Below are 27449 nucleotides of genomic sequence, written 5' to 3'. Positions count from 1 at the left end.
GAGCTGAATGTGCCCAGGTAGCCACAAAGGCCGACGGCATCCTGGCCTGTGTCAGCAGTGGTGTGGCCAGCAGGACCAGGGCTGGGATTGTCCCCTGTGCTCAGCACTGGTGAAGCCACACCGCCAGCACTGCGTTCAGTTTTGGGCCCCTCCCTTTCAAAGGGAAATTGAGGTGCTGGAGTGTGTCCAGTGAAGGGCAGCAAGGCTCATGGGTGCTCCAGGAAACACGTCCTGTGAGGAACAGCTGAGGGAGCTGGGTTTGTTGAGCTTGGAGAGGGCTCAGGAGGGACCTCACCCCCCTCTGCAGCTCCCTGAAAGGCGGCTCGAGTCTCTCCTGCTGCGCCTGCAGTGAGGGGACGAGAGGAGATGGCCTAAGGCTCAGACAGGGGAGATTCAGATTAGATACTGGGATTTATTTTTCACTCTTAGTGCTGTAAGGCACTGGAATGGGTTACTGGGGGTGGTGGAGTCACCATCCCTGGAGGTGGTCAAAAGGTGTCTGGATGTGGTACTGGGTGATAAGGTCTGATGGTTTAGGGGTTGCAGTGATTGTGCTGGGTGGATGGTTGGACTTGATGATCTCAGAGGTCTCTTCCAACCTTGCTGATTCTGTGAAGTGATGTTAGTCCTGATGCTGTGGCCAAATGGAATTACAGCATGCAGTCAGAGCTGGACATTGTAATTTGAAATTGACTGTCCGACGCTATAATGCACTGTATGCATCTTTCAGCACCAGCTTGACCTGCATTTCCTTTGTGGGCTCATTTGTCCCCTAACAGGCCTAAACCCCTCAGTGCCTCTGCCGTGACGTCACTGGAGAACGCTGACGTCACCTTTGGGGCGGCCGCTCTGCCGCGCTCCCGCCGCGCCCACTCCTCCCCGCCAGGGGGCGCTGCCGCCAGCCCGGCCCCAGCCGCGCTCCCCCGTCACGTGGGCGGAAGCCGCGGCGGGAGGAGCCGCGTCCCGGCCCGGCGCTTCCCGACCCGGCCCGGCGCTTCCCGACCCTGGCTCGGCGCTTCCCGGCTTGGCCCGGCGCCGCGGTGAGAGCCAGGCGGCCCCGGAACTCTCCGCCCCCTCCCCCGTCCAGGCGTGGGGCTGGCGCGGCGCTCCGCGGGCCGGCTCGGCCGTGGCCGTGCCGCCGGGCTCGGGGCCGCTTGTGCCGGGCTCGCAGGTGGGAGGCGGTGGAGCGGTGTCCGACGGGCCCTCGGGAGGCTGCCGCTGCCATAGGTATTCCTTCTGAGTTTTTTCTGTTAAATTGCTGTCTGTCGGTTGGTTTCCGGTGGTGCTGTGGTCGGGCTGCGCCCTGGTGTTGTGCTGCGAGCCGGTGGGGTGCGGGAGCGGCCTCTTTCCCTGCTCGCAGCCTGGGAGAGGCCGGGCGGTGCTGGTGCTGGGCAGCCTGGAGCGGTGCCGAGCCCCGTCGGGCCTGCCGCTCCCGTGGTGCGATGTCTGACGGGTTTCACGTAGCCTTGTCTGGAACATTGCAGGGAAAAACGCAGCAGTGTCTAAAGGGATTGATCTGAGTCTGGTGTGGCCTCTGCTTTCTTGAAGCTTTTTTTCTGAGGAAGGAGCTTTATTTCCAGCTCCTTAGGCTAAATTCTGTGTTTCTTTGAGACAGCAGGATTCAAGTGTGAAAAGCTTAATTTTGTGCGTGGTCCTGGCACACTGTGAAGGTTTTGGTGGCTGTGACTAAAGGGATGGAGTTTGTAACTCAGAAGTTGAACTCTGTGTGAGAGCTAGCCTCGGATCCTGGATTTATCATGCTTTGCTTTATGGGAAAGGTGTGTTGTGCCCAAGCTGGACAGCTTGTGTAGCACCGAAATGGGAGAGTTAGCAATTTGTAGCAGTTTGATCGTGATTTAGAGCAGAGAATAAAATTCTAAATAAGGAAGGAAAGAGGCATCTGAATCTGAAATGCAGCAGAATATCAGTATTTTGTGTTTTCATCTTATGCATCTGTTCAAGAGTAATAGGAATGGTGACCTGGTATAATTTGGAAAACAAAAGGTGGGCCCAGCATTTGATGAAGGAAAGAAAAGTTATTAGCAGCTGGGGAGATGTACACTGCCATAGGGTGTCATATAAACAGCAGCTCTGAGCTCTGTTGACAGTACTGTTTCCACTTTGGCATGATGGCCCTTCTTTTGACAAAGTTCTTAGTTAGTAATCTTCAAAATGGCTGTAGTGCCCAAGATTTTGTCTGTTCTTTGAGTTTGTCAGAGAAAGCAACTCTGGCATCTTCAAGAGAACAAGCCAACCTGAAATTCAACTCCATCTATTGTGTGAGCATCAAGCAGTGCAGCATGTTGTGTGTACTAATCGTGCTTTTAATGCACTGTGGAATTTTAAGGCACAGATAACATTGAAACTTCTGTATTTAAATAAAAAGACTGGAATGTGATGTCTAATGTGCTTCTCTGTTCAGTCTAGAGAAAATCTCTATGTAGTGTGAGGATCTGTTCTGAACCAAGTGAATATTGCTGATTCCTTAATTTTCTGGAGCTTAGTGGGGTTTTGGGTTTTGTTTTGTTTTGTTTGTTGTTTTTTTGGGCTTTTGTGGTTGAATTCTACAAGCTTGAGCATAGGATGGTGTTTTTTGCTTGGTTCCAGTTTCAACTTTATGTTAATGCCTAATTCTATGTTAATGGCTTACTACAAAGAAGCTTATTATACTCCATTACTTTAAGCTGAAGCATCATCCAGGTATTAATAAATGACAGTTTTCTAATTGAAATAAGTAAGTTTTTTATTTTATTTTTTCCTAAAGTGATCTGGTCTTCTACCCAAGTCATGCCTGTCTAGATTACAAGTCATTAAGTTATCTGTACAACTGAATTTTAAAATCTTGTGGTTACTGTAAGTACATGACTGGTTCTTTTTTTGTGTGCCTGTTAAATGTGCTTGAGTTTATTTTTACCTCCTAAAATCTTTCAGCTGAGAGAAAATGACTGCAATCAAGCACGCTTTGCAGAGGGATATTTTCACTCCCAATGATGAACGTTTATTGAGCATTGTGAACGTGTGCAAAGCAGGCAAAAAGAAGAGGAACTGCTTTTTGTGTGCCACAGGTACAGAGGAATACCACACTATTTCTTGTCTTCACCTTTGTTTTTTACTTGGTTTCATTTGTTGTAGCTTTATGTGCAATCCTTATTCTTGACTTGTGTAAAACAGATGCTTTCCATTCCTAATGGAGAAAATTAGTTATAGCTTGTACTTTCATTATGGCTTCTACTAAAAAAAGAAGCAAAGTCCTCTACTTTTATTCACAGATCTCATTGTAACTTGAAAGGAAGGAATCAAAAATTATTCTTTTGGAACTGGTGGGCTTTTGAAGCAGGCTTTATGTAGTGCTTAAAACAGGGTTTAGTAGTCATCTAAGCTGATAAGCCTAAATAAAATGCTGTAAAGAATATTGGTTAGAGTTTAAGGAAAGGCACAGTGACTGAATTGAGTTCTAATGTTCTTTTAAGTGTATGTTTATTATATTTTATCTCATAAAAAATCAGGTGCTTTGGGTTGATCTGTCAAGAAATTTGCTTGCTATAATATTTTTTTGACTGAAATATGTCTGAAAATGTTTTTATTCTGACTGTTCTCTCCAGTTATGTGTGTCCTTTGTCAGTTACATGGTCGTGGTCCAAGATCTGCTGTATAAAAGAAATAGCTGAACATTGGGGTCATTACCCCATGAGCTGTATAGAGATGTATACCTGTTTGGTTGAAATTTAAACTGAGCTGTGGTTATTGTGGATGAAAATGTTTCAAAATGTTTCTTTTCATCAGATAAATAGTACGAAATCTCCCCCACAGATAAGTTGTTTGAGAAGTTGAAGTACAGCAGAAGATGTGAAAGTAGCATGTGTGTTTTGAAATTACTCTCTTACTTCATTTAATAGTGACAACGGAACGACCGGTGCAAGTAAACGTGGTAAAAGTGAAAAAATCTGACAAGGGAGATTTTTACAAAAGGCAGACTGCATGGGCACTTCGAGACCTTGCTGTTGTTGATGCCAAAGATGCTGTTAAAGTATGTGTCACTTTTTTGGTTAGTCCTCTGCTCACAACATCCTCTTCATTGCAAGTTAGACCTAACTTCCTTGTTACTGGCTGCTTTAAAAATTAGATTGATAACAGATGATAGATTTTTCTGCTGCCTGTGCCTGTTTTCTTTCAGCCTTTGCAAGAATATAACCCTAGCAAATTGAGTAACAGTAGTCTAGATATGCTTGAATAGCAGTAGTCTCAGTATCTGCCCTGTTAGTTGTAGTGATCTCTCAGTGACCGTAGATAGCATCTGCTAAGGACCAGTAGTACTTTTTTGTTTTAAGTCTTATGTAAATTTTTTCACCCAAGCTTAATTTCCAGTAAGAGAATTTATGACTGTTCTACTAATGACAGTAATAAATTTGTCAAAATATCCAAAATGTTCTGCTACATGTAATGTTTTTTTGCTGGGACACTTAGAACATTCTTAATGAGCAGTATATAAGCTTGAGGGTGAGCTGGAAGCATACAGTCCTGATATGGTGGACTTTTCCCCAGAACACCAGGAGCAATTTATTTTTGCCCTCTTAAATTAATTTGTTGTCATAAACTTCATGAAAAATCTTACATATCTCTGTATTGTGTTAGTTTTGTCTTAGCTGCCTTGACAAAATACTGCTGTCAGAGCATGGATTCTGGATTTTCACTATCACTATTTTAGCACCTTTATTAAGGTGCATGAGGGCCCTAAAGTTGCTGTACAAGCTTAAGGTTGGCATCTGTGTAATTTAATTTTTATCTCCATTATTAAATGTGTGGACATTCTCTGCTACTTAGAGAATCATTTGACTGTGAAGCATGTAACATATTTCATCTTTTGCAGGAGAGTCCTGAATTTGACTTGCATTTTGACAAGGTGTACAAATGGGTTGCAAGCAGCACAGTGGAAAAGAACACCTTCATTTCATGTATCTGGAAGCTTAATCAGAGATACCTTAGAAAGAAAATTGACTTTATTAATGTTAGTTCACAGCTGTTGGAAGGTAAAATTCTACAATTATATTTGAAGTATAAAGTTTAGTAATTACTGATTTAAAACAGATATACTAAAAAAATACTCTTTTTGGGTATTCTTATTTCTTTGCAACTTTATGTTGTCTAAGTCTTCAGATAAGCAAGATGACTATATACCAGATTTTCTTGTTAGAAAACTGAGAACCAAGACAAAATACTTCATTGATGAAGTTCTAAATATTGATAAGCTTTCTTTATTTTTAAGACATTCTGTTTCTTGAACAAAATAAAATCTACCTCCAAGAACTGGTAGGTCTAAATGTGTAACAAGTCTGCTTTTGTTCTCATTTACATTTCCCCTGAATTAGAAAATTGCTTTAAAAAGTGAGCATCCGTAGCATTCTGGAAGGTAAGGGGGTTTTATATGAAGGTAAGGGGTTTTTCTAGTTCATTGACTGTGAGGCATGTGCTAAATTCTGCTTGACTTCATTACAATTTATGTGACTAGTTGGTGGCTAGGATAGCTTTGTATCTTGTTTGCTTATCCTGTAGTAAATATTTTATGGCCACATTATCTTTCAATAGTTAACATTTTATGGTAAAGCTTAGCAAGGAGGAGTATATCACATGGAGTCTGTCAGAAGTGGTGATACTACTGGTATTAAATACTAGACTGGTGTGTGCAGAAAACTTTGAATTAAAAATGTGGAACATTTCTGTATTTTGGTGTTGACCAGAATTCGTTTTAAACCAACATCTAACAGTTCAAGTTTGTGCAATAATAAAACAGTCAAACTTACTGCCACTTAAATGTAAACACACTGTTCGTGCTTTGTCTAGCTAACATTCTCTGCTTCCTTTCCTCTGCTTTTCCATACCTTTTAATTCTTCAGAACTTCCTAAAGTTGCAGAAGGTGCGTAACACCTTTTTCCTTTATTTTGCATTGTAAGCAATTTTCTTAAATAATATGCCTTCTGTTTGTTTGGTTGTTGGTTAGCTTATCAAGTTGCTAGAGATAAGAGAGATGTTTCAAATGTCCCAAACACTTTCTGGCTGGACTGTGTTAATATTCATTTGTCAGCCTTTGAGCGGCTTGTTAAATTCATTAAGCACTGTTGTGAGAAATCATAGGTAGTGAAACCATTGTTTATTTGATTTTCACTTAACTCAGTACTGATTTTCCTGCTGTGAAACTCATCTCGAGCATCAAGATAACTTTTATTTAATCAGCTTTGGTATGTTTCTCTTATGCTCTGTCAACCAAAAGAGAGAATCTAACTTATACTGATTTTCAACTAACAAATTGAGTGTCATTCTGTAATATATTCTAATGCTGATTACCAGTGTAAAACGTGAATAAACTGAGACTAAGTTTTTTCCTTGGATTAAAGGAAGGTGGATATTTATATTTTGCTTATGTTACACAATATGGGAAACATCACTGTTGGGAATCAGTTCTGGAAATTGTAATGAAGCGTGTGGAAGACTGAGGCTTGAAAAATGTGTTCATAGGCAGCAGGTGCTTTTTAGGAGAGTTGTTTAATGGACTGATTTACTTACTGGTAGTTAAACATACTTAAGTACTCTTAAAATACTTGTGACTTTCTGGACTTGATAACGTGTTTTATTTTCCTTCTCTGCCTAAGAATCTGTGCCAAGTGGGGAGAATCAAAGTGTAGCAGGAGGTGATGAAGAAGCTGTGGATGAATACCAGGAGTTAAATGCAAGAGAGGAACAGGATATTGAAATAATGATGGAAGGGTGTGAATACGCTATTGCTAATGCTGAAGCCTTTGCAGAGAAGTTGTCAAGAGAGCTGCAAGTGCTGGATGGGGTAAGCATTCCTGCTGATGTACAGTGTGCCAGCACGTTGAACTGTTCTCTGATGCTGACCAAATAGCATTCTCTGTAAAGGTAGCTAACATGACCTGTCACCTACTGAAATGTGGATGTATTTTAGACAACCCAACCAATAGAGGTCACTTGGAAAACTTAGGAGATGCAGGGGGTACAGACTTGAGGGAACCATCAACAACCTCCTCAAACTGTCAAGTTGTGTGTTTCTTGTGTATTTTGAAAGTGGCTGCTGTCATGGTGATGGCTGATCTTGCAACAGAAAACCTGACCCTATCACCTATGCTCTCTCTTTTTTTTTTTTTTTTTTTTTTTTAACTAATAAATGTCCTGGTATAGTAGGGATTACTGTTTGGCTTTTTGTTTTTCTGCAGACCAATACTTCAGCTCCAAGAACTTGAGCAAAGTTTTGGCTTTATATCTTATCTTTTTGAAACAAGGAAGTGTCACAGATTGAGGAATTTCTGTATTCAATAACATTATGGCTTATATTATTTTGTTTTGTTGATTTTTTCAAGAGTTTTGGAAGCTATTTGACAATGATAGAGGGAGAAGGAGGCATCAGAATGCTTTTGAGATATAAAAAATGTCTTCTAAAGTGTGACTTTATTTTCTTTACAGGCAAATATTCAGTCCATTATGGCCTCAGAGAAACAGGTGAATATCTTGATGAAATTGTTGGATGAAGCTCTAAAGGAAGTTGATCAAATTGAACTAAAGCTGAGCAGTTATGAAGAAATGCTTCAGAGTGTAAAGGAGCAAATGGATCAAATTTCAGAAAGCAACCACCTAATTCATCTCAGCAACACAAATAATGTTAAACTACTGTCAGAGATAGAGTTCTTAGTGGTAAGCATTTTTGTTATGTTTACTATGGTTTTTCATGTCAGGTATAACATTCTTTTAGGTTACTACCCTCTTTAGCATGAGGTTCCTTTAAAATAATGAGCTTATTTTTGTATTTCATTGTTACACTATCTTCAGTAAGTTATAATGACAAAATTGTACTTATCCTTCTTGGTTCACTAGCATAGCAAAATAATTTCCTTTCAGCTTATGGACAATACTATCCATTATTTTGTAGAATCACATGGATCTGGCTAAGGGCCATATCAAGGCCCTTCAGGAGGGAGATCTGACATCTTCTCGAGGCATTGAGGCCTGCACTAATGCAGCAGATGCCCTTCTGCAGTGTATGAATGTAGCTCTTCGTCCAGGTAACATTTTTGTTAGGCTACTGTCTAGCAAGCAAAATTTATTATGGTAGTGCCTTGCCAACTTGTCTCAGATTTTGTTCTGTTGATTGAAGGAATTGTGACCTCTGGTCCTCTTGGTTCCCTATACAATATATTACTCTGTGTTTTGTACACTCTGAAGTCCTTTTTGTTTGTAGGACATGATATGCTGCATGCAGTGAAGCAGCAGCAGCAGCGGTTCAGTGACCTGCGTGAGCAGTTTGCACGGAGACTCGCCAGTCATTTGAACAGCGTGTTTGTTCAGCAGGTATTGTTTCTTACTATTGAATATGAAATTTTTGGTCACAAACTTTTCTGGAGAAGGAAAACAATCTATCTAAAATTGGACATATTCTTTGCTGTAATCAGTAAATGCTAGAAGGTCTTCAGGCAGAGATATTGCTAAGCATACTAAACAATAACTGCCTGCAGGAATCTCTTATGTTAAAAAAAGCCCAAACATCTCTTTTTAAAAACCCCCAAAACCTCGAATTGATGAAACAAAACCACTACAGCTTTCCATCAGAATGAAATGCATTATGTTGCTATATAAGGATTTATTTTAATTGTAGAGCTTGATTACTGAGGAGAAAAAGCAGTGACCTTTTCTAAGGATATTAGTGGCTGAAAACATAGAAGGTCTTGCTGTCTGAACCTCAAAGACCACAAAAAAAACCCCAAACCAAAACCAAACATACAAAATAAAATGTCTGAACCTTGGTTTTGTTTCTTAACTTGAATTATTCATAAAACACTGGCCTGACACTTGTTTCCTAAAGTCTGGGTGGTTTTTTTAGCCTCAGGTTTTTAATTTGTGTTTTTTATCTTCAATCAGTTTACTCAGACCTTCCTTCAGCTATATAACAGGTCTTCCTATCATTCAGTTCCAGTGAGTACAGTGAGTTTGATGCAAGATTTTCTAACCAACTTTTTTCCTGAGCTTGAAATGATCTAACTAGCAGCTGCATTTTTGACTTTGCAAAAAGAAATTTGTCCTTACTGATTGCAGAGCGTCAGACTTACATTCCTTTTCACTTCTATTATTTTTGTCAGCCCTTAAGCTTTGTTCATCTGTTTATGAGCTAACATTCCTCTGATCTCATTCCCAAAAGTTTCTGAGAGACAGATTGACATGCATGGAGGAAAAATATTTTCAGGAAATAGTAATAAATGTACAACAGTACAGGTATTGAAAATGTGTGAAATTGCAGTATTTGTAAATAAAAAATAGTAATTCTGGTTTTATACATAATAGCTCAATAAAAGTTTTACAGTTCTAAATTTTATGTATTAGATTGTGTGAAGAAAATGGAATAGAGTAACACTGGATAACTGTATAGAAAATTGCAGCCAGAGCCTGGCTTTTTAGGGCAAAGATAACTACTTTCTACGTTTTCTTCACGTTGCAGAAGAATTCCAGCTCCCCAACATAATATTTTTTGCCTTTAGCTTCTGTTCTTAAGAAGGTGTTTTTCCTCTGTCAGTTTCTATGTTTTGAAAACCTGGCTGTAGACCATGTGTCCCAGCCCTTAAATGAGCAAGTAGAAATTATGTTGTGCAAGTCCTGTGTAAATGCATCCACAAAGTTTGAATATTGGACTTGTGTATGGAAGTGGCTGTTTAACAGAATGTCTTTCTGATATTCTCTTCTGAACACTTTATTTTTTTTAAAAATGGCAAGAGATTATTATTACAGTGTAATGTTATGTGTATTATATGAAATTATTATTCTTAAGACACTTTTCAGTGCTGTTGAGAATGCTATTACCAATTGGCAATTTACTTTTTAAAAATTCTGATACCAGTAGTGGCCTCACATTGTTTTTCATACAAACTTGCCCTCTGAAAGTTTTGGCTTGCTGTTAGCTGAGAGGTTTTATTCAACAGATAAAAAATTTTGACTTTGCTGTTAAGTTTAAGCAGGAAGAATTCATTAACTGCAAGAGAAGAGACTCTGCAAAGCTTTTTCATTGCTGTAAAAGAGGAAAAAAAGAGTTTGTACTTTATTTTGAGATACAGATTCAAGTGCTGGAAGTATAATAGGTTTTTGTGTAATCTTACTAAAATGAGCTTTTTTTTGTTAGTTTGAGGAATATAGCAATTTCTTAGTCTGATGTTATTGAAAACGTCAACTCCAATACTTTGTTACCTTTAACATCTGAAGAGTTGCATTATTTGTTTAGAATGTTTCTAAAAAAGTAATTTAAAACACTCCAGAAAATAAGATAAAGATAAAGAATTCTAAATTAAAAAGACAAATGAAAACATGATAATGTCTAGGAAGCTGTGAATATAAGCAAGACATTCTGATTTGGAAGTCATTAGAAGGAAAACATAGTTCCATTGACATTTGAGCCTAAATATGTTTCCTTGAAAGTATGAAATTGCTCTTTATTTTTTGAAAAGCAAAATAATCAATGCTTGATTCAAACTATGGTTGTAAGATACTAAAGTGCTTCATCTCCTTTATATTAAAAGGAGAATAAATATTAATAATTTTAAACAGAAATGCAACTTCAGATTGCCATTTGCTGCAGTATTAAAAACTGTTTACTAACACTTAATGTAGTTGCCTTTTTTGTGTAATACTAATAATTAATTAACCTATTACTTTAAAGATTTTTTAACAACCAGGTTCAACACTCAATTTAAAGGCAACTCCAGGCTTTCTGCCTTTGAAATAAGAAGTAGGTTGAAACTTTGAAATGATAAAATAGTTGAATGACAAATTCATGGTGTCATTTAGTAATGGTGTAAATTTCTGTGTAATGAGAGACAGCCCCTTAATGAGATGGGAATGGTACCTCTTGAAGCTCTGTACTGTTTTAGAGCAGTCTTGAACAGGACATAATTTACTGCAACCAGAATGATTAGTCCTGTGGAAAAGTTGGCCTGGAGAGAGCAATTTACCTTGTCAGGGAATTTGTCATCTAGCTTTATGAAGAATGCAACTACTAACCAGAGAAGTTGTGTGTAATAAAGGGACATGAATAAAAATTGTTCTGTGAAAGAAGAAATAAAAATTTGGATAGCTGAGTATTTCCTAGCAGTAATATGAATGAGCATTTGGACTGATGTAGTTGATGAAAACTGTGACAGCCACCAGGTAAATTATGTTAAAATATAATGAACTTGAACATTAAAAATGCATGGTGTAGGAATGTGACAAATGAGGGGTTAGAGGGAGTTTCTCTATTTTATTTTTCAGAGAAGCATAAAAAAAAATAGTTGAAAAGTTTTCCTACACGTATCTCCAAAAGTATGCCCACAGTATCGAGTATGACCTCAGTAATCACAAAGAGCAGCTGTGTTGCTGATGCTGGCTGGATTCCAATTCCAAATTATATGTTCCTATAATTGCACTAGCTTTTTGTTGAAGTCAGACTACAGGATTGTTTTTAAAAACGAAATTTATAGTGTTATCCTTCCCCATTTTCTGTGTGCATAAATTAATGGAGTTGGCCGGGACTTGTTTCTTTGAGTCTATTTGTATGTCAGATTATGTAGTTAAAAGAGCAGGGCTCAGAATAAGTTCATGCTCGTGTTGGATACAGAAATGTACTGAGAGAGGTTGCAAAGAGTCTGGTCTAGTGAAGATGTCCCTGCCCATGGCAGGGGAGCTAGAGCTAGATGGTCTTTAAGATCCCTTCCAACTCAAACCATTCTATGATTGCTATGTAGTAGTTCAGCTTTATCCAGAAGCTGGCAGTGTTCATGTTGCATTACTTAGTAAAAGTTGGTATTTTACAAATTAAATCTTAGATTTTTTTTTAAACAAGTCTGTGAATGTATTGTGGAAGAGCTTTCTCTGACAAGAGGCTTGGACTGATTAGTATCCAGTACAACAGAAAAGGGGTAGGACAAAGTTGCTTTAGTTTTGATCCAAACTGGCTTCTGTTCCAACTTAGAAACAGGCAAGGCAGTTTTTAAATGGTATAGCTTATTCTGCTGACTTATTGTGTCCAAGATGGAACTGTCAGGAATGCTTCCTCTCTCAGGGATGGACATTGACTGACCTGTATAAAGCACCTGCGTGTGATGCAGGAATTGGAGACCAATTAGTACAATCTTTGTGTGCTTCCATGGCACAAACTGTAAGTTCTGTTGCTGTATTTACAGCAAGCCCAGTAAAATAAGACTTTACAGAAAATATTGAAGCCATTTGGAAATTAATTTAATAAATTATCCTCCATTATTTTACCCCAGGGATAGTGGCTGTGTGTTCGGCTGTGTGGCTGCACAGAGGTGTTACCTTGCTTGCTCTTCCTGAATTACTCAGGAAGCTTGTTCAAGCAAGTGAAAGCTTAAAAAGCTAAATCATGTGTTATTCTAGCAATATGATGGGATCTTTGTGTAAAGGAGGAGCATCAAATTAGTAGCTTTTGTTAAATGGATTGGTTAATGCTGCTGGCTGTAAACTTTTTAGTAAACGTTCACTGACGGTGTGTTGTGTGGGTCTGTTTGTGTGGAGGGAGAGGGATTGTGTGTGCACGGATGTTTTTAAGATTTGATCAAGGAAGCCTTGGCCAAAGTGGACTAAAGTATGTTGAATTGGAGCAGGCTATCAGAGGAGAGGTCTAAAGCTCATCATTAGCACCCCATTAACTGGGGACTTGAAAATTGTATATGGGAAAAATGTCTTTAAACAGAAGCAGGAATTTTCTTTCTTTTTAGAGGAATAATGTGATGTTCCTGAAAAGTTTTAAGAGATAAATTGAACGCTTGTCATTAAATTTTCATTCAGGTGTACATTGCATTCTTTTACAGAAAGTGCTAAAGTGACTCACCCTGAAGGCAAAAAGGCTTAAAATGAACAAGCTTATTAAGATGCACTACCTGCCTTGGCTCTAATAACTTGGTGTCTGTATTATGTTAGGTGTCTTTTTCAGCCTGCATCTCTAGACCTTGCTTCTATGCAAGGTATTTTGAGGCCTTTCTGTTTGTCTGAATGAGATGCTTCATATTAAATTTTCCAGGAAAGTTCTAAGGCATCTGTGTAGTGCATCCACATTTACTTTAATACTTTTTCTTATCAAGGGTCACGATCAGAGTTCCACTCTTGCCCAGCACTCTGCTGAATTGACATTACCCAATCATCATCCATTTCACAGAGATTTACTTCGATATGCTAAACTGATGGAGTGGCTCAAGAACACAGATTATGGAAAATATGAAGGGCTAACAAAGGTATGTGAAGTGATCAAATGATGCTAGAGAATGTACATTATAGACTGGGCTTGAGAGTAAAAAGAATTGCCTGTGTGTATGTACATGTCATTTTAATATTGCTGTATATTAAGTATAACTCACTGCTCCTCTTTTTTTTTATTCCTTTTTAGAATAGGAAACTTCATTTTTTACTATTTGTGTTCTCCTACTCTGTTGTTTTTTTCCTCAAACAGTCTGTGCTGAGGTATCACAAGATATTTTTCTTAATATTTTTGTAAAACAAATTTGCCATTATACAGCCTAGTAAGAAGAAAATAATTAAGCTAATTTCAAATTGGTGTGCTTATTACCTGTGTAACATCTCTATTTCAACAGACCTTCATTTCACTTGGAAGTGTCAAAAACTTTGGAGGACTCTTGTAGAGTAGATTAAATAGAAATGTTTTTCTCTTGTATGCATGTAACTTTTAACTACCTTGTTTAAAACTAACACAGAGTAAAAAAATTACTACAGAAGTATAGAATACATTCAGGTAGAAGTCAAGGAAAAGTTAGTCCTTACAAAAAACAAGTATTTTTTAAATTAAAATTCTGTCATTCTTAAATGGAAGATTTAAATTGGACTTTGAAAATAGCTTTCAAATAGTTATTCATTTGCCTTCAGTGTAAAGCAGATAGTGAATGGTTGGCATCTTTGTGATCTTTTAATAAAAATGTGAGCATTACATATTTATGTGTGCTTTTGGGGATACAGTAAGAGTCTGATAGAAGAGGGAGAATGGTGCTGAATTCTCTCTTTTCTACCCTTGAAATGAATTCTGTGATGCTCTACCACCAGTAATCCTATCTGTATGTACTGCATTGTGTATTCTTCCTTATGAAGGAAAAGTGGAAGTTTCTGATGAATGCTCAGTGAACTCACTGAGAAAATGAATATAAGCTGTTCAAATATCACAAATATATTTTTGTGCATGCTGCATTAATATATATAGTTATGTAGTCCAAACCAGTTTGTTATTTAGTAGGACTTGAAAATGCACAGGTTTTAAGTTATTTACCTATAATAGAAGAAAAGTCAGTATGAATACCTGTTAACTAAATTTTAATTTTTCTTTTAAGAATTATATGGATTATTTATCACGACTTTATGAAAGGGAAATAAAAGATTTCTTTGAAGTTGCCAAGATCAAGATGACAGGCACAACCAGAGAAGGAAAAAAGTTTGGTAAGCTTCCAGAAGGCACATATCTTGCTTTGAATCTTACTATTTGCATATAAAACACTCATGGCACCTAGGGCTAATTTTGTAATGATGTAAAATTCTTTACTTTTGAAAAGATGGAAGACATTGGATGAAAAATATGATTGATAAAACTTCTGACTTCCACAATGCCAAAATAGCACAACTGCAATCTTGTGAAATTGGTCAAAATAAAAGTATAAGATACAGTATTTCTCTCAGTTTTCAAATCTACACTCACCTTTTATTACTTGAATTATCCCACTTTATTACCTGAACAAATTTGAAAAATCAACTCTTGTAATTCAAGGGAGTTTGGAGAGCATTGCTTTGTATTCCTTCTGCTGTTATTTCTGCTTTTGATAAATCTTAGGTGGAATTTAAGAAGCTAGTTTTAATGCTAATCTTGCCTAGTAAAACTTGCATATTTTAATCTGTTTTTTTTCATGGGGATTTACCTATATAGCCTGAGTGTAGAAATCATAATTTGTTAATGTGTAAGTATTTATATTTAAGGGATTATTCCTGCTTGGATTAGTCTAGTGTGAATATGGAAGTAAAGCTTAAAAAAATTATCTGGATACTTAAAGAGCAACAGTGCTACAGGTGCATTTATGTATTGTCAGTTCTGTATTTTAAGGTGCAGTGTTTCAAAGCTTCTTTGAAATATTTATATTTGCCATGGTTAACCAGTTTGCAAATTCTGAATTCCAAAATTATGTGCAGCTGTAAGTAGTAAGTTCTGTCAGCCTCTTTTGGGTCCTGAATTTGTGTTTTGAAGTTTGATGGTAGAAACTAGAAAAATATAATGAAAGGAAGAAAGCAGGAAGGTAGTAAGGCTTGTTTGAGAGATGGAGAACTGGAAAGATAAGTCTTGGCAAGCTGTTGGACATGGAAAGCAGAGATGTAAGATGTCTTTGTCAGAACATTTGAATTCATAAATCTTGAAAAGCAATCTTACTGTGAGAAAAAAAATACCTTTAGTCTAATACAAATTGATTTCTGAAACATTCTAAACACTTTGTCTTGACACTTGTTTTGTCATTTGTACTTGTGAAGAGACAGCTTTTGTAGCAGTTCCCTAACTTGTGTTACTGTTATGGAGCAATCAGGCATTTTGGAGAAAGAGATTCTTCAAGTCACCAGAGTAAAAGCTGCACCTTGAGAAGACTTCTGTCATGTATTTGTGCAAATTTATTTATGTCGCAACGCCTCATAAGGGTGTGTAATTTCAAAGGCTTCTGTGTTCATTGTAGTGATTGTACTACTAATTGCACATTTATTCAAAACACATCACTTCTTAATAGTAAACTTGTTTAAGGAGTAGTGTAGGTGCATAATGCTCCAGTTGTACTCAAATACTAAAGACTACCTGTTTCCAAGTTGTGTTGGTGTGTGTTCTTGCCTTTTTTTTGTGCTTTGGGAATAGCACTGCTATTTGAATGCCTCAAATGCAGAGGGGATGCTGGGACAATTCTGGCATTCTGTGCTAGTGCAAGGTTCTTTGTCTGCATTTTTATGGCAAAAAAAACAGCCTGGGTCATGAGCATTCACACTCGTCTTAAGTAGTCCTTTTTTTCTTTTCTTTTTTTTCTTTTCTGATGAAGCCAAGACTTTGATACTTAAATACCATAAAGTCAGTGTTGGAAAGACTGCTACTATTGCCATATGATGTAGCTTGTCAAAAGCCACTAAGGCTCCCCTGATTGTCCAGGGCTTGATCTTTGTAGTTCTTCACATTTTGTAATAAGTCCCATGTGTTTAGAAACTGAATACCACAAAGAAGTGGGACCAATGCATAACAGTTGGATATGCCAAATATATCATGCCTAAACATTTTTTATTCAAAATCAGCCAAAACACCCAAGATTTAAAAACTAGGGTGGAATTAAATTTGAATTTGATGTTACAATTATCAGTAGTGTTGCCTACTTGAGAACATCTGGTATTTAAGACATGTTTGTGGCATTTAGAAATATATACTCATTCTATTACAGTAGGTTCTGCTTGCCTGCTCCATTTTGGGGGGCTTGTAGCATCCATCCTCATCAAGATCTCTTTAAAACCACATATTGCTTTTAGTGTATGTATGCAAATGCCTTTCACTCTAGGGATTCTATCTTTTCTATAAACACTCATTTACTTTAAATTTCATATTGAAGTCCACTTGAGGAGACTTCAATTCTGAAAAGAGTTAGGAAAAAAATAAAAAACTCTTTGTAAATTTTTTTACTATATGTTTATTATTTTTATCCTCTCCAAATTTGCAGTCATCTGTTTTTGTGCAGCATGAATGCAAAAGATGCAATCTCTATGTAAATATCCTGATTTGCAACAACTAAGAAAAGGTTAGCCAGTCTTACTGTCAAATATGAATTATTTTGCAGTAATTGTGTGTGTGTTTTAAACTGAAAAGGTGGATGATATCTCTGACTCAGTAAGAAAATTCCATAAGTACATTTTAATTTCTTCATGTCTGTTGTTGATATGATTTATCATGGAAACTGAGTCTGACAAATAATTTAATGGACTTCTCAATTTGGGACAACTTAAATACATGTTACCAAAAGTGTTCTTCGAACATACTGTATAAGAAAAATCAAATTTTAATACCTAGAAACTTAGTCTATTTTCTATGTAGTTTAGATCCTGAATTTCTAGAATAGTACCTCTCCAACTAAATGTGTTTGCAATGTAGTTACTTGCTGCTTATAGTTCTCTGCATGTTTCTTTCCAGTTAGAGCTTAACTTGCATCTTGTGCATGGTTTGTGCAAACTGCATTTTAACTTGTCTTTGTCTTTGATGCTTGCAACCTAATCCATCCCAGCTACACTGCCTCGAAAAGAAAGTGCTGTCAAACAGGAAACTGAGAGTGAGTATAACTAGTTGCATTAGTTGGTGTTGTCAATGCATGTGTGTTGATGTTACAATGTAGTGCTGCATCAGGGAGAATCTACCTCACACTGAAGCCCTCTGTTCAGAATGAAATAAACGCGAGCAGAACCATTGGGCTGGCAAAGCAAAAAGGAAGCACAGCTCTAAGTTCCAACATAGAGTTTAAGATTTGCACATACAGACAATATCTTTTGTTTTTCCCATGCTGCTAGTTGATAGTAAAATGTTTGTGCCTGAGAGCTTGTCATAGTTTTCCATTCCTCCAGGAGGTTGAAGTGACAATTTAGATTAGATCTGTAGAATTTGTCTTGTGTCTTTAGACTAGATACCAACACAGCAGTTAAGTGGAGCTTTCAGGATTGCTTTTAAGTTTCTTTGTGGCTTAGATGTGAGAAGTTTACTTGGAGATCAAATAATGATAATTTTTTGGTCTTTTTTGTTATTAGCTTTCTCTGTCCTGGTCCAACATTTCTGAAAAATTTTGGGAAAAAAGAAATAACAAGTAAATACATGGTCCTAGGAGAAGGCCCAGAAATATAATGAAGAAATGATTGAATGTTAATTATGATCAAAAGGAGGGAGGAGCATTAGCAGCAGAGTTACTATGGGGTTGTAGATCCAGCAAAATAGCTGGAACAAACTGTAGTTAAAAGGATGTTAACAGCAGAAAAATCAAGTTCAAGATGAAAAAGTGCCTGTGTGTATATAAAAAGTATTAATTTTTTTCCTTCCTGTGGTTCAGTTCTTCTGCTTGTGGCAGCCTTTGCCCAAAATACACCCACAAATGTGATAACTGGTGTTAGCTTTCAAGTCTTCAATCCCTGTGTTACTGTATTTTAGAGTTTTGTTCCTTTTATACCTTTTCGCCATACTTTACAATGAGAATTTAAATTGTACTTTGAAAATTACTGAAGAATCTAAGCTATCTTATAATGAGGAAAGAATACATTTACAGCAAAAGCATTTATAGCTTAGACAAAAGTTGTTTGGTTTTAATGTAGGACTGCTAGCAACTCTTGACCTCATATGTTCTGTAACAAAACCTATTCTTCAGTATTTTATTCTGTCTTCACTTTCCTCCTTCATAGTGTCTTTATTTCACAGGTCTTCATGGAAGTTCTGGAAAATTAACTGGGTCTACTTCTAGTCTAAATAAACTCTCTGTTCAGAGTTCAGGAAACCGTAGATCTCAGTCATCCTCACTGTTAGACATGGGAAACATGTCTGCCTCTGACCTGGATGTGGCTGACAGAACAAAATTTGATAAGGTAAAGCCAAAATATCACATAGGATTCTTGCTTAGTTTTGTATTAGAGGTATCTTACATATCCTTCTTCTATAGTTCAAAAATATCCATTTTTTAAATGGATATTTAAATTCCAAAACATGCCAATTTCAAAGTTTGTATGCACCATACAGCTAATAAAGGCAGTTCCTAAGAAATATGTAGATCACAGTATTAATCTGTATTTAAATCCTTTATAGGCTGTGTGTAGTCTTTAAAGAATATCAAGCATAAAAAATTATCTTTTAAGTTTAAGCCAAATATGTGCATTTGGCAAATAGGAATGGAACTGATGGATTCTCCACTGGTTTTGGTTTTTTCCAATTCATTCAGTGTTCTATGATATTTTGCCAGTATGTATGCAAAAGCAAAAGACAAGGAAGATAAGAATTTTAGCCAGGACTTGAGCGTAACCCTAAAACTTTACTTACACTGGTTTAACATTGGTTATCATCAGTTTTATCTTCAACCAATAGCACTAAGTTATTATGGGAGTGGCCTCATCCTGTTTTAAAACCTGCTGTCCTCAGCATCTGTTGACTTTTTTTGCTGAACCATTAAAAGTGACAGTGCTCACCATTTCTTGCAGAACTAATTCCTCACTGCTGTGGAAGGAAAACAAGCAGTTATCAGTCAGAGATAAAAATAATTTTCTTGTTCTCTATTTAATTACTTGATGGAGATGAATGCTTTTCTTTTGACCTCTTCAAATAAATCATTCCTCATTCTTTTTCTGGGAGAAAATATATGCCTGAAACAATATTAACTTTTAAGTTACTACAAACTTGCAGCAGCAACTTGTCTAGAATTAAAAAGCTAACTTGTTAAAACAGATGTATGCAATTATTGTGCTATTATTTTCAATTTCTCACTTGTATCTCACACCCATTGGGGATATGTGAATGTGATTTAATATACACAGAGTTGCAAGCTATTGAGCTGACCTACTAAGTTGTTGGGTTTTTTCCTATGGGAATTTTCATCAGCGTGGATTTCCTGTGTGGCCAGATTGGTTCAATTTATGTAAATTATTGCATGCCTTAATTTTTGAATACTGCAGAGAAAATTCTAAGAGAAATATGTTTAACATCTGACTTAGAATTTCCTGATTTTGTATTAATAAAATTGAATTATTGTAATTATTTATTGCCAAAATAGTGTTTCACTTTAATTTAAATCTAAAAATTGTGTTGCATACTTCAGTACAAAACCTACTTATTTTTTGTAGTTTCTGTAGCAGCTATGTAGAAACTTTTTCCGCTTTTTCTACAGAGCAGTTAACTTCAACATATACAGTTGACCTGTTTTTCTTCCCTGAGGCTTTTAATTTTGTCTTCCTCTGCTCAGCAACCCAGGCAGAAAAGATGGTGGCAGAACCCAAGACTTGCTGTTAAAATGCAAGTGTTTCCATTATAGCACAAAAGTGCTTCCTCGGGCTGCAGCTAGCAAACTTCTAGTTGTGAAAAAACATAGATTGTTCTTTCTTTCACAGTATTACATGGATAAGAGAGGACTATGCTGAAGAAGCAGCCATTACTTTTAGACATCTATTTACAAGATGTTTCCATTTCTGTTAAGTAGTGGTAAGCCTTCTAAAGCTCAGTGAAGATAAAAAGTATATGTAACAAACAATTAAAATTAGTATTGTTAACCATCCATAGTATTCGGTGTGTTGATAAAATATTTTCACTTTCTTTAGATTTTTGAGCAAGTATTAAGTGAACTAGAGCCTCTGTGTCTGGCGGAACAGGACTTCATTAGTAAATTTTTCAAATTGCAACAACATCAGAGCACCTCTGGAACAACAATGGTATGACTTAGATTCTCTCTCACTGTAGTAAAAAGTATTGACCAGCCCTCAAATAGACCCGTTTAGTAGACAGCTTTGGAATTTATTGGTGATTATGTGATCCAGGTGATAAGTAATTAGTTTGTCTTTATGAACTGGAAGGATCTTTATTTTGGCTAACCAAAACAAAATTTATGAAAGAAGGACTGACATGTTTCCTTTGCCGTGGCATTGTTTCCTCATAAGATGACAACAAACACTCCATCGTGCTATATAGGAAGACAGTGGGGAATAATTGTGGATAATATTGAATTGGGTGGAATGTGACTGGAAAATTACCAGAAACTTGCGAACTGTTCTGTTTTCTACTCTGGAGGCAGGGGGTGCTGGGGGTATGGAACTGCAACTTGCATTGGTTTTGATGTAGTAACTGCTTTGATAAAGAACTGGAGACAAACCTTATCTTTACATACATTCCTTGTTCTCACAGAATGAAGTGGAGGAAATGGATGGAGTAGCTTTATCTCGTTCACACACTTCTGGTGTTCCACAAACAGTATCATCTGAGTATGTGCTGCTATTTTTTATTTTTGATTCTTAAGCCTATGTTTGAGTTTATTTGGCATATAAAACTTCTTTCTCTAAAATCAGAAACTATTCCCTTTCAGTGAAAGTGAATAGTGAACTTGTAATTTTTACCTAGACACTGAGTGTGTCAGTAAAAAGAATAATTTTTGTATATAGAATGGGTGCTCCTGTGTATAGTTGTTGAATTCTCTTAACAGTTTGCAAATTTAAATTTGGCACTATAATATAGAAAATATGCTTAGCAAAGTTCTGAGAGTATGTGGCAGATTCCACAGAGAAAATACTTCATGGAATATTTTATATCTGTGAGTGTTGATTTTTACTGTGTGGTAGTGACTTTCTGAAAGTCATGAGGCTTGTTGAATGCAAATAAGACTACTATATCAAATAAATATATCAAAAAGCATGTAAAATAGCCTAGTAAACTGTCAGAGTAATATTTTCCTCTTATGCATTTTTAATAGGAAGGACATGATCCGACAAATGATGACAAAAATATTTCGTTGTATTGAACCTGAGCTGAATAACCTTATAGCACTGGGAGACAAGATTGATAGCTTTAATTCCCTTTATATGTTAGTTAAGATGAGCCATCATGTATGGACAGCACAAAATGTGGACCCTGCGTCCTTTCTCAGCACAACACTTGGAAATGTTTTGGTGACTGTCAAAAGGAACTTTGATAAATGCATTGTAAGTTCTTTAGTTATTCTGACTAAGCTAACTGTGTTATTATAGGAAGCCCACTCCTATCCAGTTTGATTTTACGTTTCTGTAGACTTAAATTCATTAAATTTGAAGTGAAAATTAATAATTTATTGCTTTTCTACTGGCCAAGCCTTCAAATAAATGGTGGTTGTGTTTCTTTTTTCCTCTCCATTCCAGTTTTCCTCAATAAGTAGCTATTTGTACTAAGTAAGACCACTCACTCTGGGTTCTGAGCTACTTGACATTCTTAGTTCTTTGTTTAAAGAACTGTTTTGTACTCCTTCTGAGATTACTGAAAAGCATTAAGTAAAATACAGCTCTATGCCTTTTTTACTTGCCAAAACCTAACCTTGTGGACTTACCATTGGTATGAGGTCTTTTGGCAGTAGCAGAGGCAGCCCCTATTGTCTGAAACTTTCTTTTGTTAATGCAGTTATGACCATTATATAAAATATAGCAGGTGAAAACAGAGTTGTTGATATAACTTTGTTTTATTGTCATAAATGTAATTTCACTCTAGGCAAATATCAAACTGACCACTCTTGATCAGTTTAATGCTTAAAATATTTGGAAACTGATTTTTTTATTAGGCTCAGAAATAAAATTTCTTCAAAAGAAGACTAAAGAAACTCATACAGCAAAAGGAATCATTAGCTTGGCTGAATCAGAAAAGTGAAATTCATTGTTAGATTATAAAGGGAAAATTGGTAATTGATTCTGTTGCATAAATTTGGAGTTTTTTTCATTGGGTGTTTGTTTTCATAATAGTAAGTAAATAAGAGGAATAAAATACCATCTTCCCTTATTCTTTCCAATTATTTTACTTTTAAAAAAATTTAAGAGTAAAAAGGATGAAAGACTAAATAGATGTACTAATTGAAAGAATTATTTCTGTCTTTTATATATGTCAGTTTTTTCAGTATGTCTGCATTTTTCTTTTAATAGTTGTTACATGATCTGGAACCTAACACTTGTTCTTGTTTTAAATTAAAGAGTAATCAGATGAAGCAGATGGATGAAGTAAAAATCTCAAAGAAGAGTAAAGTTGGGATCCTTCCATTTGTTGCTGAATTTGAAGAGTTTGCAGCCCTTGCCGAATCAATTTTCAAAAATGCAGAACGACGAGGAGATCTAGATAAAGCCTACATAAAACTTATTAGAGCTGTCTTTGACAGCGGTAGGTCTTTGAGGCTGTCATAGTTTACTAAAATAATTGTTTCCACCTGTTTATATGTAATTTTGCCCCAATTAACAGGTGATTTTTTTTAAAGACTATGCTGAAATTTTGGTTGTCTCTGTTATTTTAAGTGAGCGAGTGTAATCCTTTTAATTGAATATACTTTTAGATACATTGCTTTTACATACCTGTAAAGTAACTATGAGTTGTGACAGAGGGAAGTGGTTAAGACTGAAGAGGGTGGGGGATAGCAGCAACCTGGCATGCTCAGTCTGATATGGTTTCTTGTCTTTTGGTTTCCCCCTGTAAAAATCATATAGGAAGAGAAAAAATTGGCAGTAGCAGATTTTTCCTAGTTAGCAGTTCAGTGTTTTGACTGGAATGAATCTGTGCTCATTACTGATGCTCTGGTACCCTGGATCACTTTTATGATGGGCATCCTGATAGTCTCAGCAAAATGATTAAGAGATGAACAGGCACAGACAATTAACTACTCTTGATTGAAGCCATCCTCTATTAGCTTGCTTTTAGGTGCAGTAAGGGAGGGATGGGTAGAATTTTTTTTTTTGCCTGCCTGTTGTTTTTTTCGGTTTGGGCTTTTTTTTTGGTAGGGGAAGCATAAGTAAAAGATGCATATGCAGAATTATCTATTTTTATTAATGCGTTTAGGGACTGACGGTAGCTTTGACCATAAAGCTAATAAGCAAAAACTAAGATTAAGAAGTACATTTAAGAAACCCCCACTACCTTATTGAAGATTTTTGTCCTAGTGAAGATGGGAATGGATTTTACTGTGACTTCTCCTAAATCGTTCCATCATGTGCAATTTATTAGGGATACTGAAAGCATGCTTGTAAGCCTCCTCAGAATGTGATTTGTTCCTCACACCTGTTAAAGAGATCATACATGCTCATTATTTTGTGTTATTTTTGTGTTCTGTATCTTTTTATGAGTGACTTTTTTGCCATACAAGTTTCATCCTCTTAGAGCCTGAATGTGTCTGTTGCTTCTTTTGAAGGCTCTTAGGTAATGTTTATTTAGTGCTAATTCTGACTCATACAAATGGTAATCAGTTACGTGAAATTCAAAATACCTTTTCTGAGAGTATTATGGTTATTGTTTATGTTTTTCTGAATTTGTTTGTCCTTTTGGTATTCTAAGTATTTTGCTTCTCGTTTCTTTCAGTTGAGAAAGTAGCTAATGAAAGTCAGAAGACACCCAGGGACGTTGTCATGATGGAGAACTTCCATCATATTTTTGCAACACTTTCTCGCTTGAAAATTTCTTGTCTGGAAGCTGAGAAAAAAGAAGCCAAGCAGAAATATACTGATCACCTTCAGTCTTATGTAATCTACTCACTTGGACAGCCTCTTGAGAAATTAAATGTGAGTATATTTGAGTATTCATTTAAATGGTACAGGATAGTTTTTGAATGTATTATTTCCACTGTTTGATCTCTTTATCACTGCATCTTTCATAATCTCTAATTATTTTGGACTGGAGCATGTCTGGCAGGAGTACTCATGTGGGTAACAATCTGGATGAAAATAACCAAATTTTCATGGTAATTAATGGTACTGACTAAACATCAGTGTCATAAGCAAATGATTTTGAGGAAGAAGAAAGGAGGGGAAAAGTCAGCAGGATTTTTGGGACAATCTTTCTCACCTCAACTGCAGAGAAAATTGCTGTAGTTTTCAAGCTGTCCAACAAGCAAAGTTACAGGAAAATTCTGTATGTCTGAAGTTGAACTAAATGTTAAACTGAGTAGTGACTTAGGTTCTGACTCAGTCCTGTCCACTTGAATGTCTCATGGCTTTTTCTATAAACAGGATTTCAGGCATCCATTTTCAGAGACATTTAAGATGTATTCCCATTTTGAAAATTAAAATGCTTTATTGCTGTTTCCCACTTGTGGATTGACTCTGACCAACGTTCTAAGCTGCCACATAGGTAATTGCTACTCAGTCCCCCCTCTCCAGGGGAGACAACAGGAAGAGCAAAAGTGAAATAACTTGGGGGTGGAGATAAAGACAGTTTAATCAGAGAAGGGGAGAGAGAAAGAGGAAAAAAAAAGTGATGTAAAAGCAGTCATTGACAACCTCTCACAAGCAGACTGATTCCCAGGCAGTTTCTAAGCAACGGCCACCTTGAAGCCAAACACCAAACCTGCCTCTTCCAACTCTAATTTTTATAGCCGAGCATGATGTTATGTGCTATGATTTGGTCAGGTTTGACCTGTTCAGCAGTAACCAAAACATTTTTGTGTTATCAGCTCAGTTTTAGCCACAAATTCAAAACACAGCACCACGTAGGCTCCTGTGAAGCACATTAACCAGGGAGTTACCTCTGTCCTACCCAGACCAGATGCACTGTTGAGCTCAAGCTGCATGTTCATGGAAATACTTCCCTCTATTTACTAAAACTTTTATATTTACTCTGTTGAGGAAACTGGTCAATGACAGTGAGAAAGGAGGACAATTGTGAACAAATATGCTTTTGTGTAATTATGGTTTAAAAGATGCTCAGGTGCTTGGGGAATTCATACAAAAGATCCAGTATTTGGATCCCTGCTTATGAGCTCATGAATTGAGGATTTTGAGGCTGACTGGTTATTAGTTAGAAGGTTGCAAAGAAAAGCTCAATTGCTTCTAGAAAATTATGAGTTTCAATTCTATGCTAGTACTTGGACTGCTGTATTGTTGGGCTCTGTTTTAACGTTTATGGCTGAGCAGTACTTCATGACCAATTAAAAAGCAAAAATTCACAACAGTCGTGAAGCAGATCAAGATTTAACCACATATATCCTTGTCAAATTAAGTCAATTAGCTCAGATTTGTGATAGTGACTAATGCTATTACTTGTGTTTAGCATTTTTTTGAAGGTGTTGAAGCTCGTGTGGCACAAGGTATACGGGAAGAGGAAGTAAGCTATCAGCTGGCTTTTAATAAACAAGAGCTTCGTAAAGTTATAAAGGAATATCCCGGTAAAGAAGTGAAGAAGGGATTGGACAATCTCTACAAGAAGGTAGATAAACATCTCTGTGAAGAAGAAAACTTACTTCAGGTAAACTAAATTGTGTCTTAAAAACCCTATAATGTTACACTGAGGCTTTTTATTACTGCTGTTGCAATATGTATTCTGTGGCAATGTTCAGCGTAACTCTAAAAACATTAATTTTGAGTACAGCTTTTGGGTTTTTTATAATCCTGTTCTGTTTCTATTTGTTTAATACTGATTTGGACCAGAGTGGTATAAAAAAGTCTGAAAGTAACTTCCTTTATGATTCACTAGCTGTCCATTAATGGGTGACATCTGTTCTGCAAAATATATTGGAAGTAGAGAGTAAATTTAAATGAATGGGTAAGCTGATGTGAATCTTAGCTGGTGCACTATAGCAGGATACTTTCAGTCATATATTTTCTAACAGTCATATATTTCAGTCATATATTTTCTAATATTATCTAATGTTTTTCTTAAATTCTGTAAACTTTTTCGCTGTTGTAAATAATAAGTAGACTTGAGTTAAGCTTATTTAAACACCTTTTTAAAGTCTGAAACATGAATTATAGCACTCTTCTCGTTCAGGGTGTTTTCCTGAAAGACAAAAGCAATACCTCTATTAGGAAAACTTCCCCATTTTCTTTACTATTTTCTGCTTTGCACGTTTATTACAAGTCATGTCAGCATGGGTAAAAACTGTAAAATGACACTGGAAGTGAGAATCAGTTAATGAGCCAGTGTTTTCTAGTTAACCTATGCAGTGTGTTGTGCCAGCTGACTTTTTCTAAAGTTTGCTTTCTTTGGCAGGTCGTGTGGCACTCCATGCAAGATGAATTCATACGACAGTACAAGCACTTTGAAGGGCTGATAGCTCGCTGCTACCCTGGATCAGGAATTACTATGGAATTCACTATACAGGACATTTTGGACTACTGCTCCAGTATTGCACAGTCTCATTAAGTTGTAGAAAGGGAAAGAGAAGCTAGCAAAGTGCGTGCCTGTATATAAGGGAATCAAACACTATAAATGTTATTGGGTTTTTAAAAGGTGGATTTCCATGTGTGTGTAGTTAACTGCCATGCCATGTATGTTGAGTAACACTCCTGCTTCAAATGCCTTTCAGGGCAAAATAAAATCTTCGGGGATTTGTTGTGTTTCTATTGGGCTGAAGTACTGTTTGAAAGCATTAATTCAGTGAAACACTTCAGATACAGTTTTTCCCTTTCCCTAATATTAAAATATTTTTATTTATAATTTCTTCCTTGCCAAAAGCAGTAAGCACTACCTTCATAGTATGCCAAAAGAATACTACTGTTTTCACTAATATTTTTCATCTTAGAAATTATGTAAGTATTGAAGATTATCTGATATTTCCCCTTCCTTGTTCTGGGAAGTATGGATGTAGAACTTTATGCAGTGGGAAGATTGAATTCATGTTTTGAGATGTAATGTGACTATGGCTATAATTCTTAATTAAACTATGTTCATCATATTCTTTATTTCTGT

The 27449-nt window shown here is 36.6% G+C and overlaps 1 protein-coding gene across 9 annotated transcripts; it reads left to right on the top strand.

Annotated features, from left to right (window-relative positions):
- The first annotated feature begins 935 nt into the window (after positions 1–935).
- On the top strand, positions 936–27435 carry EXOC1 (exocyst complex component 1). Of its 9 annotated transcripts, none has more exons than XM_039698912.1 (21): positions 936–1227; positions 2932–3065; positions 3897–4027; positions 4868–5027; positions 5892–5912; positions 6646–6833; positions 7475–7702; positions 7938–8070; positions 8247–8356; positions 8924–8977; positions 13126–13275; positions 14377–14482; positions 17326–17370; positions 18498–18661; positions 20378–20488; positions 20958–21034; positions 21520–21748; positions 22757–22940; positions 24126–24325; positions 25812–26006; positions 26751–27435. In XM_039698912.1, the coding sequence occupies exons 2-21, from the start codon at positions 2942–2944 to the stop codon at positions 26901–26903; spliced, it is 2763 nt and encodes a 920-aa protein (XP_039554846.1). In that variant the 5' UTR covers positions 936–1227; positions 2932–2941; the 3' UTR covers positions 26904–27435. The 9 variants fall into 9 exon arrangements, with proteins under 9 accessions (XP_039554846.1, XP_039554845.1, XP_039554847.1 ...); XM_039698911.1 differs by having other exon boundaries at positions 8924–8986; XM_039698913.1 differs by lacking the exon at positions 5892–5912 and having other exon boundaries at positions 8924–8986.
- Positions 27436–27449: the final 14 nt, after the last annotated feature.

The sequence above is a fragment of the Passer montanus genome, unplaced genomic scaffold, assembly GCF_014805655.1.
Source record: "Passer montanus isolate IOZ18808 unplaced genomic scaffold, ASM1480565v1 scaffold13, whole genome shotgun sequence".
Classification (NCBI taxonomy): Eukaryota; Metazoa; Chordata; class Aves; order Passeriformes; family Passeridae; genus Passer; species Passer montanus.
This window is presented reverse-complemented; position numbering and strand designations above follow the sequence as displayed.

Excerpts from the sequence above, each read along its gene's own strand:
- EXOC1 (XM_039698911.1), top strand. The coding sequence starts at position 2,942 with ATGACTGCAATCAAGCACGCTTTGCAGAGGGATATTTTCACTCCCAAT. Across the intron at positions 21,749-22,756 it reads GGAACTTTGATAAATGCATT|AGTAATCAGATGAAGCAGAT; the intron begins GTAAGTTCTTTA and ends TTTAAATTAAAG. Across the intron at positions 24,326-25,811 it reads AGCCTCTTGAGAAATTAAAT|CATTTTTTTGAAGGTGTTGA; the intron begins GTGAGTATATTT and ends ACTTGTGTTTAG.